At 39.5% G+C, this 21,798-nt stretch overlaps 1 protein-coding gene across 10 annotated transcripts in view; it reads right to left on the bottom strand.

Moving 5' to 3' along the window:
• The window catches only part of RIC1 (RIC1 partner of RAB6A GEF complex), a 169,385-nt gene that overhangs the window by 3,514 nt on the left and 144,073 nt on the right, over window positions 1-21,798 (bottom strand). For 7 of the 10 annotated variants that reach the window (XM_008255095.5, XM_017341498.4, XM_008255104.5 and 4 more), the window contains 13 exons: window positions 21,756-21,794; window positions 21,498-21,608; window positions 20,595-20,684; window positions 19,407-19,567; window positions 18,358-18,496; window positions 12,444-12,560; window positions 11,243-11,971; window positions 8,885-9,043; window positions 8,660-8,796; window positions 6,461-6,747; window positions 5,490-5,681; window positions 2,347-2,527; window positions 2,033-2,221 (listed from right to left, as the gene is read on the bottom strand). In XM_008255095.5, coding sequence (XP_008253317.2) covers window positions 2,033-2,221; window positions 2,347-2,527; window positions 5,490-5,681; window positions 6,461-6,747; window positions 8,660-8,796; window positions 8,885-9,043; window positions 11,243-11,971; window positions 12,444-12,560; window positions 18,358-18,496; window positions 19,407-19,567; window positions 20,595-20,684; window positions 21,498-21,608; window positions 21,756-21,794 — 2,531 coding nt within the window. The remainder of the gene's footprint in view (window positions 1-2,032; window positions 2,222-2,346; window positions 2,528-5,489; window positions 5,682-6,460; window positions 6,748-8,659; window positions 8,797-8,884; window positions 9,044-11,242; window positions 11,972-12,443; window positions 12,561-18,357; window positions 18,497-19,406; window positions 19,568-20,594; window positions 20,685-21,497; window positions 21,609-21,755; window positions 21,795-21,798) is intronic. The other 3 variants (XM_002708103.6, XM_070051792.2, XM_089299271.1) reach the window with 1 other exon arrangement.

Genomic DNA, 21,798 nt, shown 5'->3' with positions numbered 1-21,798 from the left:
TAACTGAAGGACCAATGGGATTTCAGACTCAAAGAGGAACCTTCAGAAAACATCTACCCTAAATGCTTTTGACAATGAAAGAAAACAGATCTAACTAATGGAAATAACTAGCCTCAAATACACCTATAATTGGTGACAAATACAGGACTGGACTCCAATACTTTTCCGTCCAATCTACTACTCATCATTTGGACTTGCTAGTAACTGCCATGAAATGTTAAATTCAGATTATCTTTTCAAGCAGATATTTTTATATTATAACCTTCAATTCCACAGAACTACAAACCTTAAGTTCTAAACTAATTCCAAGACGATTTGTTCTGCATCAATCTCAAGTCAGTGACATTCACTTTATTTTTTTTTAAGATTTTCTAAAGTCAACATATTTTATTTACTTTCCTACCAAAACATGCTTTACAAATATTTCCTTAGAAGAGCATCTTACCTAGTTTTCTTCAGATAAATTTTTTTAAAATTTTTTTTACTTTTATTTAGTAAATATAAATTTCCAAAGTACAGTTTATGGATTACAATGGCTTTCCCCCCACCATAATTTCCCTCCCGCTCGCACCCCTCCCATCTCCTGCTCCCTCTCCCATTCCATTCACATCAAGATTCATTTTCAATTATCTTTATATACAGAAGATCGATTTAGTATATATTAAGTAAAGATTTCATCAGTTTGCACCCACACAGAAACACAAAGTATAAAATACTGTTTCAGTACTAGTTATAGCATTACTTCACATTGGACATCACATTAAGGACAGAGATCCAACACAGGGAATAAGTGCACAGTGACTCTTGTTGTTGACTTCACAATTTGACACTCTTGTTTATGGCGTCAGTAATCTCCCTAGGCTCTAGTCATGAGTTGCCAAGGCTATGGAAGCCTTTTTTTTTTTTTTTTTCTTTTTGATAGGCAGAGTGAACAGTGAGAGAGACAGAGAGACAGGTCTTCCTTTTGCCATTGGTTCACCCTCCAATGGCCACCGTGGCCAGCATGCTGCGGCCAGCGCATTGCACTGATCCGAAGGCAGGAGCCAGGTGCTTCTCCTGGTCTCCCATGGGGTGCAGGGCCCAAGCACTCGGGCCATCCTCCACTGCACTCCTGGGCCATAGCAGAGAGCTGGCCTGGAAGAGGGGCAACTGGGACAGAATCCGGTGCCCCGACTGGGACTAGAACCCGGTGTGCCGGCACCACAAGGCAGAGGATTAGCCTATTGAGCCATGGCGCCGGCCTTGGAAGCCTTTTGAGTTTGCCGACTTCGATCTTATTCCAACAGGGTCATAGTCAAAGTGGAAGTTCTCTCCTCCCTTCAGAGAAAGGTACCTCCTTCTTTGATGGCCCCGTTCTTTCCACTGGCATCTCACTCGCAGAGATCTTTCATTTAGGTTTTTTTTTTTTTTTTTTTTTTTTTGCCAGAGTGTCTTGGCTTTCCATGCCTAAAATACTCTCATGGGCTCTTCAGCCAGATCCGAATGCCTTAAGGGCTGATTCTGAGGCCAGAGTGCTATTTAGGACATCTGCCATTCTATGAGTCTGCTGTGTATCTCGCTTCCCATGTTGGATCGTTCTCTCCCTTTTTGATTCTATCAGTTAGTATTAGCAGACACTAGTCTTGTTAGTGTGATCCCTTTGACTCTTAGACCTATCAGTGTGATCAATTGTGAACTGAAATTGATCACTTGGACTAGTGAGATGGCTTTGGTACATGCCACCTTGATGGGATTGATTTGGAATCCCCTGGCACGTTTCTAACTCCACTGACATTCACTTTATAAACACTAAATTTTACTCAATGGCTATCACCCATTCAAATGGTTCGGTAAGGAATGATTAATAAAGAAAGCAGCCTTAAAATGAACATATGAAAGCATTTTTATTTCTGCTAACCTAAATACATCCAACCTAAAAATGAACAACATAACTATATTCAACATAGGTGAACCACAACTAAACCATAATGTGAAAGGACTGATTCACTGAAGAACATCAAAGGGTCAGGAGCCCAAGGAAACCAGAACTTACCAATCTGTAGAGGCCCATCGGTCCACGGCATGTAGCCCTGTCTTTATGTTCTGTAACATCTCTCCATCTACCTCTGAAGACTGAGTAATAACCAAAATCTGGTTGATTATTGAGGATTCTCTAAGAATCAGACCTATGACAATGCACCAGTCCAGACATCCTGCCTCCATGAAGATATGTAGTAAATACCTACAGCAGAAACAAAATGATTTAAACTAAGAACCTATAGTTTCCCAGAAGTGGTTCCTGTACCCCATTTGGGCAAATACCCTGAGTAGAGATTGTGTGGGCTTAGAATTTTCTGAGAAACTCACCGAAGCTGGACTTGGGATTTGTGAGGCCCTTTACTTGCCAGCTCCATGGAGATGTGCTCTAGCTCAGACTGAGTCAAACTGAGTGTGGAGAAATTTTCATCCACCATTGTCCAGTCCCCATCCACCATGGAGCTACTTTCAGTCAAGTCTGTGGCTGAACCAATACTGCATTCATCACCTGCTGAAGAATTGCCAACAGTTATAAATCAGCTTCATACAGAAAATAATTGTGCTTCAATTTTATTTATTTAAAATATTTATTTATTTGAAAGAATTACAGAGAATATGAGAAACAGAGATCTTCCATCCGCTGGTTCACTCCCTAGATGGCCACAACAGCCTAAGCCAGGAGCTTCATCCAGGTCTCCCATGTGGGTGGCAGAGGCCCAAGTCCTTGGGCCGTATTTAACTGCTTTTCCCAAGCCATAAGCAGGGAGCTGGACATGAATGGTAGAGAAAGATCTTCCTTTTTCCGTTGGTTCACCCCCCAAGTGACAGCGACAACTGGCGTGTTGCGGCCGGCGCGCTGTGCCGATCTGAAGCCAGGAGCCAGGTGCTTCCTCCTGGTCTCCCATGCGGGTGCAGGGCCCAAGCACTTGGGCCATCCTCCACTGCACTCCCGGGCCACAGCAGAGAGCTGGACTGGAAGAGGAGCAACCGGGACAGAATCCGGCGCTCCAACCGGGACTAGAAACCAGGGTGTTGGCACCGCAGGCGGAGGATTAGCCTAGTGAGCTGCGGCACCAGCAAATTTTAAATATTAGCTATTTTCATAGGTGTTGATATCTCTTTAGGATTTTGAAACCAAAACATTAAATTTACTAAAACTGTGATATTATATGAACAACAGCAGATACTTTAAAATCATTAGAGAGATAATCATAAATTATTTGCCTTCATATGGAATGTCATACTAATCCACCAGGAAGCAGTCTTCTGTGCCCCTCCCCAAAATATCTCTGATTAAGTATTTAGATTCAACTACTAACTTACAGGAAATACAAAGCAAACTGTTACACTAAACTCCGAAGATGCAATCATTAAAAATTACACTGTGAAATTTAGACCCAAGTTTCTTCTGTGACTACACTGTAAGAGGGGGAAGAATGAAGGGAACATTCACTTTAAAAAGAGAATTAAAAATATAATCACAATGTGTGAACTTTATTTGGATATAAGTCAAGCTATTAAAAAATTATGACTTTTAATAAACAAGTGGAAATATGAATACTTGATGGTATTATGGAGTTGTTAACATGGTTAGAGGGACAGTAGTGGTATTATGGTTACCTAAAAATGGAGTTCTTATAGGATCTATATTTATAGATAAATTATGTATTTCGGATCTGCTTCAATTGCTAAGGGAGGGGGGGAGGAGTGGACAAAGCAAATTTGGTCCTAAGTTGTTAGGAAGCTGTGTGATGCTTAGTAGGGGAAGTGGCTCACTATTTTGCTATCTCTTTTTAAATGTCTGAAGTCATCTCTTTTATAAGTTTACTAAGGGGCCGGCATTATGGCATAGTGGGCTAAGCCTCTGATTGCAGCACCAGCATCCCATACGGGTACCAGTTCTATTCCCAGCTGCTCCTCTTCCTATCCAGCTCTACTATGGCCTGAGAAAGCAGTGAAGATAAGTGCTTGCGCCCCTGCACCTGTAGCAGAGACCCAGAGGAAGCTCCTTGCTTCGGATTGGCTCAGCTCCAGCTGCTGTGGTCATCTGGGGAGTGACCCAGTGAATGGAAAACCTTTTTGTCTGTCTATAACTCTACCTTGCAAAAAAATAAGTAAAAAATCTTTTTGTCTTTTTTTTTTCTTTTTTTTTGACAGGCAGAGTGGACAGTGAGAGAGAGAGAGAAAGGTCTTCCTTCCGTTGGTTCACCCCCCAAATGGCTGCAGTAGCTAGTGCACTGCAGCCGGTGCACTGCGCTGATCTGAAGCCAGGAGCCAGGTGCCTCTCCTGGTCTCCCATGCGGGTGCAGGGCCCAAGCACTTGGGCCATCCTCCACTGCACTCCCGGGCCACAGCAGAGAGCTGCACTGGAAGAGGAGCAACTGGGACAGAATCTTGCGCCCCGACCAGGACTAGAACCCAGGGTGCTGGTGCCGCAGGTGCAGGATTAGCCTATTGAGCTGCAGCGCCGGCCATAAATAAAAAATCTTTAAAAGAGTTTACTAAGAGAGTAATGGTACCACCTCACACCCACTAGAAGGGCTACCCTTCAAATAACAGAAAATAAGTGTTGACAACGATGTCAAGAAATTACACACTGTTAGTAGGGATGTAAATGCTGCAGATGCTATGGAAAATAATATGGCAATTCCTCAAAAACATTACAAGAATTATCACATCATTCAACAATCTTGTTTCAGGGTATATAGCCAAAAGAATTAAAAGCAGAGTTTTGAAGACATATTTGTATATCAGTGTTTGTAGTAGCATTATTCATAACATCCAAAAGGTAGAAGCAACCCAAGTGTCCTTTGATGGATAAACAAAATGTGGAATGTACATACAATGGAAAGAATATCATTCAGCCTTAAAGAAGAAAGAAATTCTGATGCATGCTATAACATAGATGACATTAGGATGTTACATTAAGTGGAAAAAGCCAGTCACAGAAAGACAAATACTTTATTTAAATAACATACACAGAGTTTTAATTCTGCAAGATATAAAGTATTTTGAAAGGAGGCTGCAAAACAATGGGGGTGTAAATAATGCCACTGAACCATATGCTTAAAAAATGGTTAAGAGGGCAGATTATATCATGAGAAAAAGCAAATTTCCACACATTTTGGATAATAATGATAATAAAGTATAATTTTTATTATACTGTTTTGTTTGTGATAAGTGATAGAATTCTTTATATGGGAATAACATTTTACATACTTTGGGCTCAAAGCTTGATTGCAAAGATTTATTTATTAATGTTGATCTATATTGAGGTTTGACTTACTGCTCTATCTAAAAATAAATATGGCAAAGTATAGTCAAGGCCCATCTGCCTTGCTTTAGTCTAGTAACTCTCCACACCTTGCCAGGAAATACTAATGGCTAATCCCCCAGCTCGCTGAAAGAAGAGCGAAGTGCTACAGCACATAACTTTCTTCCAAAGGAACTGAAGATCTTACAATGATGGTTACCTTTATTAGATAAAGGTGACAGGAAGGCATCTTGCATTTGTGGTCCTTGGGATGAGGCCGTGTCTACTTCATGATGGGTAGGGCCAATGTTGCCAAGCCAGCTTTGACTTTGTTGGATATTAGGGATGCCAGTATCTATCTCAAGGTTTAAAAAAGGTTCAGCTGACTGAGACTTTAACAGCTGCTCTCCCACTGCAGAGTAGGTTCCAAAAACAAATAAATGAGAGAAAAATTCAAGATGTACACAGTGCTATTTCCAATTTAGCTCTTTAATCTCTCCCATACAGCCACCCAATACTAATAGTTCAAAGACAATTATCATCCTACACAGAATCCTTCACCCAAAAACCAGGAACATGGACTTCTAACAAAATGAACTGATTATATAATCCCACCTAACAATCACACCATCATTATCTCTTAACTGGAGAGACAAAACTTTATTATTCTGTTGATCTTCGAGGTAGTTTGCCTTGGTTCTTAAGGTGCTATGAATTTTCCAAAAACCTTTATAATTTTTTAAAAAAATCTTAATAATTAGAGCTGTTTTCATAGATTCAAAGTAAAAAAACCTTTTTTCTTTTACCTCTACAGCTTCATTTTTACTACTGCCCTTGAATGAACAGTATCAGCTAAGTCAAAATTTGGCTCATTTTAATATCATGACTAACTAGTTCCAAAACTCATTCCCACAACAGGATAATCATCGTGGGTTTTATGTCCAGTCAGATCCCAATTTTCTTAATAATGTAAAATAACTGGTAAGATTTATGAATTAGACTTCAAAGAGCTAGGGACATAGGCTCTACTTTAGATGTCAGATGGTGGATGTGCCAATTGATGCAGAGTTGGCTCTCAGCTTTACTGAAGCTGGAATGAAAAAGACTTCCTTGAATACCATTAACAAAATATCAAGAAACTTCGGGTATAACACAATTTTCCTCATGTAAATGACATAGAATCTGTATTACCTGTTCGGTATTTCCCATTTTTGAAAGGAGAACTGATAGAAGAGGCTGGGATGATGGGAAATGGCCACAGGAAATCTTTGTGGAGTCTCTTCAGGGCTACCACAAAGTTGTCTACTCGGGCAGCTCGAGTACGTTCCTTACACAGCCAACTAATTAGTTCAAAGCCCAGTTGGGCTGCAAAACAGCCAAGGTCCTTCAATCGCACATCCTCTAAGAGGCGCCGAGCGTGTCTCCAGAGCATCATGTCAATGTACATGTTCTCAGCACAGTCACTGTCTTTACTCCACCTGTAAGTACAAGCAAAAGACTGCTACAGAATAATCTTGACTGGAGGACTCCACCTAGTTTTATGCAGTAATATTGATACATCAGAGATAAGAGACCCAAGATCTAATTGTGAAAGAAGAGGAAGACAGCATCAGAGGGCTTCTTCTTTGTGTGATATCACAACCTGATGGACACCTGGAATATAGTAGGCTTTTAAGACATATTTGTAGAATGACTACCCAGAATAGGGAATAAAAGGAGGTGTGAATAGTTAAAGAAAGGATACAAATAAATGCTTATTTGAGATGAATGAAGAGATGGAAGGAGATCAGATCAAAGAAACTAAACATGCAGAAGCAGAATGGAATCTCTCAATATGGATTATGTACATATAGGAAAATAAAACTGATTTTTAAAAATTAACTACTTGACTACAGTCTATTATATTTTATTTGTATGAGCTGAGATGGTATAACTGGTTTGGTGAGGTAGTATAGTGGACAAGTAAATGAGCCTTGTCTCTGGAGCAGGATGGTCTGGGTTGAGAGATGGACTCTGCTACTCACTAGTTGTGCAACCGTTACTAAGTTTTCTCTGAGTTTCTTGTTTCTTCATCTGTACAATGTGGAAACAACTGTGATAGAACTGTTTTAAAGATTAAAAGACATATAAATGCTTAGAACAGTGCCTAGCACAGATAAGCACTTACTAAGTTATTAAACCTGGATTTAAAAATAGGGGATGACTGTGGCCGGCGCCGTGGCTCACTAGGCTAATCTTCCGCCTTGCTGCACCGGCACACCGGGTTCTAGTCCCGGTCGGGGTGCCGGATTTTTTTTTTTTTTTTTAACAGGCAGAATGGACAGTGAGAGAGAGAGACAGAGAGAAAGGTCTTCCTTTGCTGTTGGTTCACCCTCCAATGGCTGCCGCGGCCAGCACGCGGCCAGTCGTAGCGCGCCGGCTGCAGCGGCCATTGGAGGGTGAACCAACGGCAAAGGAAGACCTTTCCCTCTGTCTCTCTCTCTCTCCCACTGTCCACTCTGCCTGTCAAAAAAAAAAAGAAAAATAGGGGATGACTGAGAAAATATTATTGACTGGCAACTGTTTATGACCTTCCATGTTTGCACTTTATTTGTATATGACCTAAAATGTGGGGTGTATCTGCACATGCATGTGTGTGTGATGGGAGATGCTGCTGGTAAGAGAAAGCAGTAAAACATCACAATAAAAAAAAAAAAAACACTCAACAAGTCTTCACTGTGCCAGACACTACAGTAAAAATACAAGCCTTATAAAAAAAGAATATGGAGATTAGAAAAACAAGAGCCTACACGTGAAAACCACAGGAAGGAATACAAGACCTCACAAACCAGAAGAAATTCTAATTATTTCATAATGTTAGTGCAATTTTATAGTCATAGTTCCAGAGACAATAACCCATTTTTATGGGTGATGCAGATTTTGATCTCCAGAATACAATTCCTTTGGCTCACCCACTGTTTGATGACTTCTTTAACATAAAGGTCACAAGACAGTCAAAACGCATAACTGCTACGTTTTATTTTTTATCAAGAGCTGTAGCTGGAAGGAAGGGTAATACTACTGACTTTAAGAAGGCTTCTGGATTATCTGCAAATTTATACATCTCCTTCTGCCTCTGTATTCAGAGGTAATTTAAAGTTAGTTGCAATCACAATAGGTATATCGAAACTGCTCTTAGTACAAAAACGCAGAAACAATACAAAGAGTATAAGAAGTGAATTTTGTAAGAAAGAAAAAGGAAAATCTGCATTGCCTCCATGCCTTTTGGAAAGAAAAAGGAATTGCAATTGAATAAACAGTTGTTTCCATAATCCCTAATTTTATAAATGCCCTGTAATGCAATGTATCATAGATGCACTAAAAGCAGTAATGGTTTTTTTATTCTTTTACCTTTTTCCAGAAGGACCAGATGGCATACTTAGTGTTTTTTGTAAGCTGAATTTACTAGGAGGAACATTTTCAGCTGACTGGGATAAACTGATGCTCCGATTCCTGAAGAACTCAAATCCACCACTTGAGCTGGGTTCCTGTGATTACACACAATGTGCATTACAGTTAGAGAAAGATACTGCGTGCGAGTACAGCCTGGAGAACCTGTGGAATTTTGTGACTAACCTGAGCTGTGGGTGTGGATGGAGGTGTCTCAGATTCTCCAGAGCCAATGGCTTTAAGAAATCGAATCATGTGTCGACATAGGTCCCACTTGCCTTGTTCCAGTGCTGTGTTGAATAGAAGGGTGGCATGTTGCCTACTTACTGCTGGGACTTCCATATTCTACAGAAACAATCAAGGAAAATGGCATACCTTTTACACTAGTTAATTTGGGAAAATCTGAACAGTTTCTTATATCCACTGTTTCCTAAAGTCAAGGAACATAGCTACAACAACACTATGGGGGTCAGTTTAATAGTAAGATTAAAAGGAATATTAAAAGTACCATATAGGAAAAATGAATCAAGTACCCTGCTGTTATAATATAAACTATGATTTACCAACCTCCCACTACCTGTTGAATACTTTTTTTTTTTTTTTTTTTTTTTTTTTTTTTTTTTGACAGGCAGAGTGGACAGTGAGAGAGAGAGACAGAGAGAGAAAGGTCTTCCTTTGCCGTTGGTTCACCCTCCAATGGCCGCCGCTGCAGCCGGCGCACCGCGCTGATCCTGGCAGGAGCCAGGAGCCAGGTGCTTTTCCTGGTCTCCCATGGGGTGCAGGGCCCAAGCACCTGGGCCATCCTCCACTGCACTCCCTGGCCATAGCAGAGAGCTGGCCTGGAAGAGGGGCAACCGGGACAGAATCCGGCGCCCCAACCGGGACTAGAACCCGGTGTGCCGGCGCCGCAAGGTGGAGGATTAGCCTATTGAGCCACGGCGCCGGCCCCCTGTTGAATACTTTATAAATATTATTTCAATTATTTCTCCCAGCTACTGTGTAAAACAGGCGTATCATTCCTACTTTATATATAAGGAAATCAGTTAAATCAACTGAAAAATTAACAGAAAGCAAGCTTATAAATCTAGGTTTAGGGACTGGCACTGTGGTATAGCGGGTAAAGTCACTGCCTGCAGTGCCAGCATCCCATATGGGCACTGGTTCAAGCTCTGGCTGCTCCACTTCTGATCCAGCTCTCTGATGTGGCCTGGGAAAGCAGTAGAAGATGGCACACATCCTTGGGCCCCTGCACCTACGTGGGAGACCTGGAGGAAGCTCCTGGCTCCTGGCTTTGGATAGGCGCAGCTCTGGCTGTTGTGGCCATTTAGGGAGTGAACCAGTGGATGGTTCACTGCCTCTCCTTCTCTCTCTCTGTAACTCCGACTTTCAAATGCATAAATCAATCTATCTAGGTTTACTTGACTCAAAAACAACAACAACAACCCACTCCTTAAGGTATATACATCCTGAGATAGTTTTCTGAGAATGTTAATTAAAAATCTTTGCTCTGCACAATGTCAAGTGGTACTGCTATACTTTCAGCATTTTCAGTACTTACCTCACAGATTCAACCTTACTGCCTGCCTGTGTTGGCCTCCATCAAAAGTGCTCAATAGACAAGTGCAATTTTAACTATCATCTACTATAGTAACTAATAAATTATGCTGGGAAAAAAAGTTTTCAATTCCATTATTAGGGAGATCACTGGAGTGGTGGTGAGGGGTGTGTAGGTATACGTGAATACCAGTTGCCATTTATGTCGATTCTGTTTTTATAATTCTGTAGGTTGTTTCCTTTACAGGTAGTCAAGGAATCAAAGAATCTTAGGGCCCCTGAACCTCTGCTTGAGTAAAAACCACATTTATAGTTAGCTTCTTGGATCAGTAAAACAACTTTGTAGTAACTTGAAAGAATTTTTATGTATAGTTTATCAAATCCATATCAGAGTTATAAAAATAATAAACCAACAGGCTTTTTGGGTCAGATTTATAATGAAACAAAGAGTCTCAAAGAACCAATTATTTTGAGAACAACCATGTGCTATATGAGTCACGGCCGTGGCAAGCTGAGTCTATGGGAATCCAACATAAGGTATATGTTAGGAACTCGACTCTAGTCAGATTTCCTCAGCAAAACCACACTGTAAGAAAACACATCTGTTATTGTGAGGGGCTCAAACTCATTTAGATCCAAAATACATTTCAGTAATCATATATTACATTTCTTATCAATGCATATATATTATATGTATTACAATACATATAATAATACATTTCTTCAGTATTATTTAAAATATTACTCCGGATTTGGTAATCTGCTTTAGGACTATCTGTAGACAAACAGGATAAAATACCCCTGTGCAACATTATATCATTAAAGAAATCTGTGATCATTTGACAAAACTGAGTTCTTCAAAGTGAAAGACACAAACTAAACAGAAAATGTGCCTATTAATTTTGTAAACACAATCACAGTGCCAAATAGGACATTTCTCTAAGTTCAAGCTGATTAGTTCTTGCTTCTTTATAAGAAGAGAATTGTTACCTGTAAGATAATAAGGTAAGAGGCAGCTGTGTCCAAATCCTGAGCCATCAAACATTCCTCAAATAAGTCCTTGGGGTTTCCAACAGCTGCAAAAAGGTAATTCCACAGGGCATATTCAGTCTTCCTGGCACAATGAACAACTGTCTGCAGGAAGAGGGGGAACTCGGTGATAAATTTTGCCACAGTGGGAAGCAGAGGGTCGGGAATGGGTTCCCGTGAGGTAGCTTCTTCTTCCAGCACTTCATGGAGCATGAGCTCTAGCACATGAGGAAAGTAAGGTAACGCAGCACAGGACTGAGCCAAGAGCAAGGCTTGCTCCCCAAGGTTCCTGACCAGAAGCTGACGGAGAATGTGGTGGAGGTAGATCTGAGAGGTTCTCTCCACAACACAGAAAGGGAAGTGCACCTCCAGCTGTTCCCTTGCACTGTTCCGGGTATACAAAGAATCATAGGGCAAAGTGTCATTGACAGCACCAAGGACTAACGCGTCTTCAAACAGAACAGCCAGTGGATAAATATTGATGTGGAAAGGCAGCATGATCCGCTGAGACAAGAAGGAATGGGGCTTGCGGTGATCCCTAGGGAAGAGAGGCAGCCAAACTTTCATGCCTGCACCACCACAGCTCAGCCAGAGGGCCTCCAGAAGGTGCCGTTTCTGTTTATTTGCTCGACACGTAGTCCAGACATTTTCAACAGACTGGGCCAGCACAACAGGAGGACAGAAGGGCAGCTGGAGAAGGAGAGACAAGAATAAGGTTTTTTTGTTCCTTTATTGAATTTGTAGATTCCTAAATTCCTAGGTTTTAGATGAGTAAGTCTTTCAAAATTAAAGTGAAACAATTTTCAGGTAATAGCAGGGAGAGCTATTTACAGTTAGAACTAACAATAATGTCATGCCTTTCAAAGTATGTGTATTTAAATCTAAAACCAAAAGAAATCCCATGAACTTCACCACTCTATCTATATCTTCCTATCAGAATTTGCAACTAATAATGCCTAAGCAGTAACATCTGGTATGTGGAATAACTTATTTTCATTTCAGGACTTTACACATAGTCTTATACCCAAAAGCTTAAAATGAATTTTACATACTTTCTCAGCTTCCAAATCACAGGACAGTAGTCTCTCCTCATAAACTTTTTTATTCTTTCCTCCTAATGCCACACACTTGTAACGTTCAAAATGACTTGCACTTTACTCACAAGTTTCCTTTGGTTCGGGTTGCTGTCCTTCTCCCGGATCTGCGGGCCTGACCTGTCCCTCTGCATCATAATGAGCTGTCCTGCAAGGTTTAGCATAATGCTCTCTGCATCACGAGCCTAAGATTTCAGAAACAGAAATGGAATCCATTCTAATTTACATGCATATTTGGGGCGTTTATAGATGGAAGGATATTTGAGACTGTATCATGGATAGCCATTCTGCTAGGCTCTGCGGCAATACAAGGAGCTTTCTGGCTAGGGTGGAAGAAAGCTTAACACATAATGCAATTAATGAACAATATCATCAGTGAACATACAATGAAGGCAGAGCTCAATTATTCTGGAAAAAATAAGAAATCGCTTCAGTGATCTAGCTGGCACAGGTAGAGAAGGTTTCAAGGATGAGAAACGACTAGAAAGATAAACAAGGTGGGGTCAGGGGTGCAAGGGAAGAGGTTGGTAGTTCAGTTGAAGCTGCAATAGAAAGACACAAAGCCAGGATAAAACAGCTCTACAGAGAAGTGAAACCAATCTGGCCAGATTAGGGATATTATGGGAACAGAGCTGGATGTCCAAGAAGGGTTTGGAAAGCCAGGTAAAAGTGCAATAGGAAATATACCGTTGTGTATGGTTCTTGAGTAAGGGATTTACTTTAAAAAATCTGAGTTAATTAGGATGGATTACTGGGGAGAGGCAGATATCATGGGTATTGACTTCAGGAATAAGGCTAGTACCTTTTTATCATGGAAAATTTCAGACAAACTGCAAGATGAGAGAGACTATGGTAATGATTTCCTATTAAATCCTTTCACCTAGCTTAAACAATTATGCACAGTTTGAGAAATACTGTTTTAAAGCAAATCTCAGACATCAAGTCATTTTCAACCACAAAAAGGAAGAGCATATCTTGATTTAAAGAAAAAATAGAACTTACTGTATTTTAGACATGAATGGTAGAAAACAAGCTATATCAAAGATGACTTGTAAGATATCAAATCTAGATGAGGTACTAGGGGAGTTGACATTATCACCAATAGAAGCTAGGAAGGGGGTGGGTGTTGTGGTATCCTGGATTAAGCTACTGTTAGTGACAGTCACATCCCAAACTGAAGTGCTTGGATTGGAGTCCCTCCTCTGCTTCAGATCCAGCTTCTTGCTGATGCCTGGGAAGCAGCTGATGATACTCTAGCACTTGAGTTCCTGTCTCTTACACCAGGATGGGGGTCCTGACTCCTGCCTTCAGTCTGGCCCAGCGCTAGCTATTGTGGGCAGTTGAGGAGTGAACCCAGTACATGTAAGATCTCTCTCTATAGGTCTCTGTCACTCTGCTTTTCTTTCTTTTTTTTTTTTTTATTTGAAAGACAAAGTTGAGAAAAGTATATACATAGAGAGAGTGAGAGCGAGAGAGTGCGCATGCGCGCGAGAGCGAGCGAGGTGTCTCCCATCTGCTGGTTCATTCCCTAGATGGCTGCAATGCCTGGAGCTGTGCCAATCCGAAGCCAGGAGCCTCTTCCGGGTCTCCCACACGGGTGCAGGGGCCCAAGGACTTGGGCCATCCTCTACTGCGTTCCCGGGCCACAGCAGAGAGCTGGATTGGAAGAGGAGCAGCTGGGACTAGAACCGGTGCCCATGTGGGATGCCAGCACTTCAGGCCAGGGCTTTAACCTGCTGCACCACAGTGCAAGCCCCATTCTGCCTTTCAAATAACTAAACATTTGAAAAAAGAAGAGAAATTTGAAAAATAAGACTTTCTTTTCTTTTTCCTCTTTTAAATTTGAAAGACTCTCAATATTTCTAAGTAAAAATGCTGTGAACAGTAACTGATCCAGAGCTGAACATGTCAGCACGTCAGTGTGAGGATGAAGCAGTAACGCAAGGACACAGATGTGTTTTCTGAAGCACAGTAAACAGGGGGAGAATGGCCAATGGGCATCACCTGTGCTTCTGAAGGCACTAAGAGAAACAGACAGCCACAGCGGCACATAAACTAAAGAAGAGAATCTCAGGAAGGGAAGGATGACTATTCAGAAGATGTAGGACTGTCCTAGGTTTCAATGCTTGCTGGCTGAATGAATTTGAACTGCCAGTATCATTTAGGGTTCAGTCAGGAAAACAGCAGCCACTCTACATATTCTAATTGCAAACTACCCAGATACAAAATGCTCTTATTTACTGCTTTCAGTTTCTACAGGGGATTGTATATAAAGAAATGGCAAACTAAAAATTTGGACATCTGTCTGTTACACATGACAGACAGTCAATAACTTGCAAGTATGAGGAAAAAAAAGGAATTTAAAAGGTGTGTGACCGGGTCAGCGCTGTGGTGCAGCGGGTTAAAGCCCTGGCCTGAAGCGCCGGCATCCCATATGGGTGCCAGTTCTAGTCCCAGCTGCTCCTCTTCCAATCCAGCTCTCTGCTGTGGCCTGGGAAAGCAGCAGAAGATGGCCCAAGTCCTTGGGCCCCTGCACCCACGTGGGAAACCCGGAAGAAGCTCCTGGCTCCTAGCTTCAGATTGGCGCAGCTGCGGCCATTGTGGCCATCTGGGGAGTGAACCAGCGGATGGAAGACCTCTCTCTCTGCCTCGACCTCTCTCTGTAACTCTTTCAAATAAATAAAAAAAAAAAGTGTGTGGAAAGGCACTCAGGTAACAGTAAAATGTAACTAATTGACAGAGGAAAAAGAAAAACACAAACATATGAGTCCAAACTGATTGACTGGGATAGGCCTATGGGCAAACTATTTGAATACATCAAAAGACTCCACGAGCATTCACTGCAATCCATTACAATGTGGCTAATGTCTGTAATGACCACCTTAGTTTCACCCACTCCATTTCAAACTACTTCATAATACACTTCTCTTTTCTATTGAGTGGTATCATTAGTAACCACTCATTCAACATTTTCTACTGATAATATTACAGTACCCTCAGGGAACTATAATGCATTTTTCAGATAAAGGAAGGACTACCTACAGGTCAAAATCCTAAATTTGAAGGAACAATCTTACCCTAAAAACTCTTTGGAAGATGATTCTCCTTGGCAGTTTTGGGAACAAGGAGTTCACTCTCTCAAGAAACAGGCTATCTTACTATCAAACAGTTCTCATTGCTTCTACTTTTAAAAATCTTTAGTATTAAATCAAGACCTGTTTTGCTGGGCATTCTTGGCTTTACTCTGTACCAGATGTAACCAGTCCATTTCCTATCATGCAAAAAATTATTTATTTGAAAGGTAAAGAGGTGACAGACTTCTTCCATTCACCCATTTATTCTTTCTTCAAGTTTTATTTTAAAGGCAGAATGACAGAGAAATTAGGGGATGGGAGAGACAGAGAGAGGGAGGATGGGCGGGAGGGAGAGTTATCATCTATCTCCAGGTTCACTCTCCAAATGACAATTGTCAGGGCTAGGCCAGGCCAAAGTCAGGAGTCAGGAAGGGGCCTCTTTGGCAGGGGCCCAAGCACTTGGGCTATCTTCCACTGCTTTCCCAGGCATATCAGTAGGGAGCTGGATCTGGAGCACAGTAGCCAGGACTCCAACAATGCTATAGAATGGGATGCCGGTGTTACAGGTGGTAGCACAATCCATCCACTGGTTTACTCCCCAAGACGCCTGCAACACCTGGGGTTAGGCCAGGCTGAAGCTAGGAGCCATGAATTCAACCTGAGTTTCCCACATAGGTAGCAGGGATCCTATTATCTGAGTTACCACCTGCTGCCTCCCAGGGTAACCATTACAAGGAAGCTGGAATAGGGAACAAAGCCACAACCCAAAACTAAGTACTCCAATATGGGATGTAGGTGTCCCAAGTGGTGCCTGAATTGCAATGCCAAATGCTTACCCCTCAACATATTTCTTAATTTGCTATTTGCCAAGTTAGCATATCATATTGTTATGAAAGACCTCTAAAATGGGACCCAGAACTACTGATTGCCTACTAAATTTGAGATATATAGTCTCCTCCTTTCTTCCTAACATGAAAACTTCAAAGGTGATGAAAGGTATGGAGAACAGTAGAATGAACCTCCATGTTGCCAACATCTAGGTTCATAATTACAGTGATTTTGTCATCTTTGCTTTATCTGTTTGTCTTAATTTCACAAGATATTTTAAAGCAAGGTATCATGCCCTTTTACCTCTATATATTTAATATGCAGGCATATACTTATATAGCCATTATATCTAATAAAACTTAGAGTTACTCTTTAGTATAATCTCTCATTAATATTTAAATATCCCTAGTTGTTTCAACCATGTATTTTTACTCAGAGCAGGTTTGAATGAAGAGGACATAAATGATCCTACTGACGAGTTTCTGTAGTATAGAAGTGACCACATTTGCCTCACAAATAAGCTTACTTCACTGCATTACTTACTTCCATCATCTTATTTACTGAGGAAGATCTCTACTTTTCCCCTATGTTACTTACTACTGTCCTACAGAATGTCCTGCAAGCTGCTTCCTTTTGGTGCAAATTAGACTAAACCTGTATCTATTTCCTGTGAATGGAAGATTCCTCTAGACATTTAATTTGATTCAGGTTTAATGATTTGGGCAATAATTGTTCATGTGAACTTATGACAAAACTGATCCCTTAATTATAAAAATTTAATCCAATAATGATTACTGCTTGAATCAATTATTTCCTCAGGACTGCAAAGTGGTGATCTTTGATTCTCACATATTCTACCCATACCCTTCAGCTAGAACTCTTCTGCAAAACAGAACTTTTTACTAGCAATTGGGACTATCTGGTTACCATGAAATATAATTTGCAAAGGAACTGAGAGTTAAATTTTATTTTTGGTTTTATTTTAAAAAAAGATTATTTATTGGAAAGACAAAGGGACAAAGAGATACTTCCCATCTGGTTCACTCCCCAAAAATCCATAACAGCTGAGGCTGGGCCAGGCCAAAGTTAGGGACTCAGGTACTTGGGCCATCACCTACTATTTTCTAGTTTGTGCACTAGCAGAAAGCTAGAATCAGAGGTGGAGCTGCTAAATACCACATGACCCATTCCTGGAGCTATATTTTAAATGAGAAAAACAAATTACAAGTTTTATCTACAGAAGGGAGACCAACATAATAAAGGGGAATAGAACAAGTATTATAGGAAATAGCTATAGAACAAGTATTATAGGAGATATTATAGGAGTATTTAGCAAGTAATGAAAATACACACAGAAAGGTATGAGAAAGGGAAATTGAATGATAACTGTCGAAATGTTTTAGGATTAATCATGTCAGAGTAGTTTTTTAAAATTTCTTGTTCCAAAGAGACATGGGATAGGACATTACAAAAAATATTTTAGATTCTTTTTTTGTTTTAAAGATTTTATTTATTTATCTGAAAGACAGAGTTACAGACAGGGAGAGACAGAAGCCAGAAGCTTCTTCCAGGTCTCCCATGCAGGTGCAGGTGCCCAAGCACTTGGACCATCTTCCACTGCTTTTCCAGGCTATAGAAGGCAGAGGCTTAGCCTACTATGCCACAGCACCAGCCCCAGACTGCTATCTCTCTACATCTCATGTTTAGTCAATCTAAACTTCTGATCCCATGGATTCTGTTCTCTTGTCTATGGCTTTTGTCTTTACTCATTCTCTAGGTTTTAATTTAAATGGTATAGGAATCATTGGTCAGCCTACACCAGGTTTTTATTATATGCTCTGGCAATAACTTACATTATTTTTTGGCACATGAATCACAATAACAATTGATTATATATTTGTTTAAAATCTGTGCAGAAACCATTTCTGTTAGTTTGCTATTCCAACTTCTCATCTTCATACAACGTATATTACAGATTTTTAGTATTTATTTGCTGAACAAACAACTCAAAATTTATCAGCTTAGAACACCAAAAACTGAGATATATAAATTGCAAAGAGGTCTAATAATTGAATGATACCTGCTGTGGCATTTTCAAGGTGATTCCATTCTCTGTACTCACTGATGTCAGAGTGACAGATACTACCAGGAAAGGATGAGGAATGTAACGTGACATGGAGACCTCCTGAAGAACCTGAATGCCAGCAGTAGTATTTGGACTGTAAAAAAAAAAAGAAATGACATAACAACAACATGGCTAATAAGGTTTTTTCTCTCTTTTCTGCTATTAATAATACCAGTAGATTTTATGTTTGTGGAAGATCCAAATGTCTTCTACCTATCATCTTCTCCCTAAGGATCCTTCAGATCAGGGCTGGTAAGGATGAGGAATCCAAAGAACGCATATGAGAGAGAAAAAGAGATTAAGATGTAAGAGAGAAGAAAAAACTAAGGAAGAGCTGTAAGAATGGAAATATTTAATGGAAAAAAACCCTAGTTGAATGAGAAAGGATGAGGGATCAATCACTGAAGCTAATAATGTGCCCTAATTTTTTAACTTTGTGTACTTTCCAATCTGTGTGCTACTATAGCAAATACATGTCTCATGGTTGTTTAAATAAAAACAAAAATACAAAAAAATCTCTGAGAACAAAATAAAATTCAAGAGGTATAGTCTAAATGACACAAGTTGACCAGACATTAAGAGTTATCAGGCAACATGTAATAACAATAGGATTTCAGTTCTTCCAGCTCCAGAGGACAGTCATCTAGCTCAGTGGAGATAAAGTGTGTCTGCTAAAGTCTTCCCAAAGTCTTAAAGCTGTGGAGCTCCCTGAAATTTCTCCAAGTATTTGCAATACCAAGGTAGTTAGTAATCACTTTTCTTCAGGTTGTGATAAAAATTTAAGGGTTTACTTCATCCCAAACAAGATATTTTTTTTTTCAAATGAATCCAGGTAGATTAGCTGAAGAAGTTAGTATTTCTTTTGGCATAGTTTCTATATAAATAACACCAATTAAAATTCCTTCCTTTTTTGACTTCTAAACAAAGTAATAAATAGAAAGATAGAGTAACTATTTTAACAAATTAGGATTTACAGAGGAGCACTTCTTATGGTATATACTCACCCATCTGATTTTCTTTCAATACTATAAAGGCATATTGAACAGTCTGCTCTAAATACTATTATCATGTCCCGGAAGACACTGAGCAGTAATGTTTCTGCTTGTGTTTTGGTTACATGAGCAAAGGCATTGTCCAGATTTGATGTTCTTAAGTATACTCTGAGCTGCAGAAAACAAAAATAAAGAAAATTAAAAAACAAGAAGACCACTAGGAAGAGTTAAGTACTTAGACATGCAGTTTTTTAGCTATTGACTTTTTTCTTCAAGTAATATGAATTAAAAGAACAATAAATGGATTGTGGTTATATTTTGGCAAACTAGGCTCATTCTACAAATAACCATAGGATGAAGTGCTCAAAACTATGAATGCATTATTTTCAGAGATTCCTTTTAGAACTGCATACCTACACCTGGTTTGATATGAGACCAGCAATTTCTCAAAACAACCTAATAAATCAGTAAATCAGTAAATCTATATCTAAGAAGTCACTTTTTTTTTTTTTTAAATAAAATTTATTTGAGAAGCAGGGGGAGGGAGGATGAAGGGAATCGAGGTATCCCATCACTGGTTAATTCCTCCAATGGTGACAATGGAAGGGGTAGGGTGGGGCTAGGCTAGGCTAGGCCGGGCCTAGCTTTTAAGTATTTCATAATTATTTTTAAGTTTTACAGAGAATGTCTAACAGTCAAAATACATACAGGTTATTTTAGAAGCCCCAGTTGCCAATTAAAGTTAACATATGCTAAATTCTTCATTAATAAAATAAAATGTCTTGTTTAGTTTAAAATACTTTTAAACAAAAAATTTTTATTTATTTGAAAGGCAGACTTAGAGAAAGAAACCTCCCATCTGCTAGTTCATTCCCCAGAGGGCTGCAACAGTCAGCACTGGGCCAGACTAAAGCCAACAGCTTTATCCAGGTCTCCCACAGCGGTGGACAGGGGTCCAAACACTGGGACCATCCTCTGCTGCTTTTCCCAGACCATTAGCAGGGATCCGAATCAGAAATGGAGCAGCTAGGATATGAACTGGCACCCATAAGGGATGCCAAAGTCACAAGGTGGCAGCTTTACCTGTGAGCCCCTAATTCTGGCCCTCAACAGGCTGATTTCTACATAAAATTAGACTGTGCTTAAGAGTTTTAAAATATAAAAACGTATTATTTCTGAGAGAAAAAAAAAAATCCTTACCTCTTCTTGATGGTCACTCATGTTATAACATGCAAGGACCATAAAATCATTCCACCAGGCTAAGCCACCTGTCACAATCATATTTTGTTCCTTAAAAGGAAAATTTTTTAAAAATTATGTTACCAGCAATTATAAGAAAGTAGTACATCTATGAAATATTCTTAGGCAGTCAATGAAAGTTCAAATTTTTACCGCTTTACTTTCTCCTCATTTATTACTCTTGGACCTTTATTAATAAAGATTCATATCCTATTTTTAAAAGTAAGTATTTCCATAAGAAATCAAATAGATCATCCAAAATAACTGGGTGTCATATAATATTATTATTCTCCCATCCAGAGATCTTGGTTTAAATTCTAGTTTTATCATTTATCAGATGAGTGACTCTGAATCCTGGTTTTTCTTATATCAAATGGTGATATTATATAGGTAAGTGAAGTAATATAACATACATGAAAGTGCCTTCAAGTGCTTGGTGAAACAACAGGCAGCTATTAAATGTTAATTTCCTTCTCTTGTTCTCATATTTGATTTTTGCAAAATCCAACCGCATGTATACATATGTGGTATCAAAATATGTGTTATACACACAGATAAGCTGGGAATGATACTAAATTTTGGAGAAATTTATTCTGATCACATATAATGAACTCACCTGGAAAGTAAAATTAAATCCTCAACTGAATTATTATTATTTACTTTAGCAAGAGTCGAGAACAAACTATTTTAATACAAGATCCTTCATCAGAAATTATCAAATGTTTTATCAAAATCACCTCCCAAATACTATCCAATATATTTTATATTGACTTTCTTCCTTTTCTGCAATAATGGTTTACTTTATTTCATATTGTACTTCTCTTATACTTTGAGAAATAGGTTTTTAATTTCAAAAAGACCAACCTGAGTAATGTTTCCAAAAAGTTTCCATTTTTTGGTGAGCAACGAGTAATGTGCAAAACCAAACTTGCCAACGACAGCAATATTCTGTCCAAGTTTATCGATAGCTGAAAACTGTTTAAAAAAAAAGAACTCTTTCTTATAAGTCTAAATACTTCATTAAAATTACATCAGACTATTAGTAAATATGTGTTAACTGAATTAAATATAAAATGCTAAATTAAAAACCCATTTATACAGTTACATTTGATAACAACTCACCCGTATTGGCCAATTGCTCTCTAGATAGGTGCTGGAAATCTAT

Source organism: Oryctolagus cuniculus, chromosome 1 (genome assembly GCF_051225735.1).
Source record: "Oryctolagus cuniculus isolate XC-2025 breed Fujian yellow rabbit chromosome 1, ASM5122573v1, whole genome shotgun sequence".
NCBI classification, from domain to species: Eukaryota; Metazoa; Chordata; class Mammalia; order Lagomorpha; family Leporidae; genus Oryctolagus; species Oryctolagus cuniculus.
The sequence above is the reverse complement of the archived record's forward strand: the minus strand, read 5'-3'. Positions and strand labels throughout refer to the sequence as shown.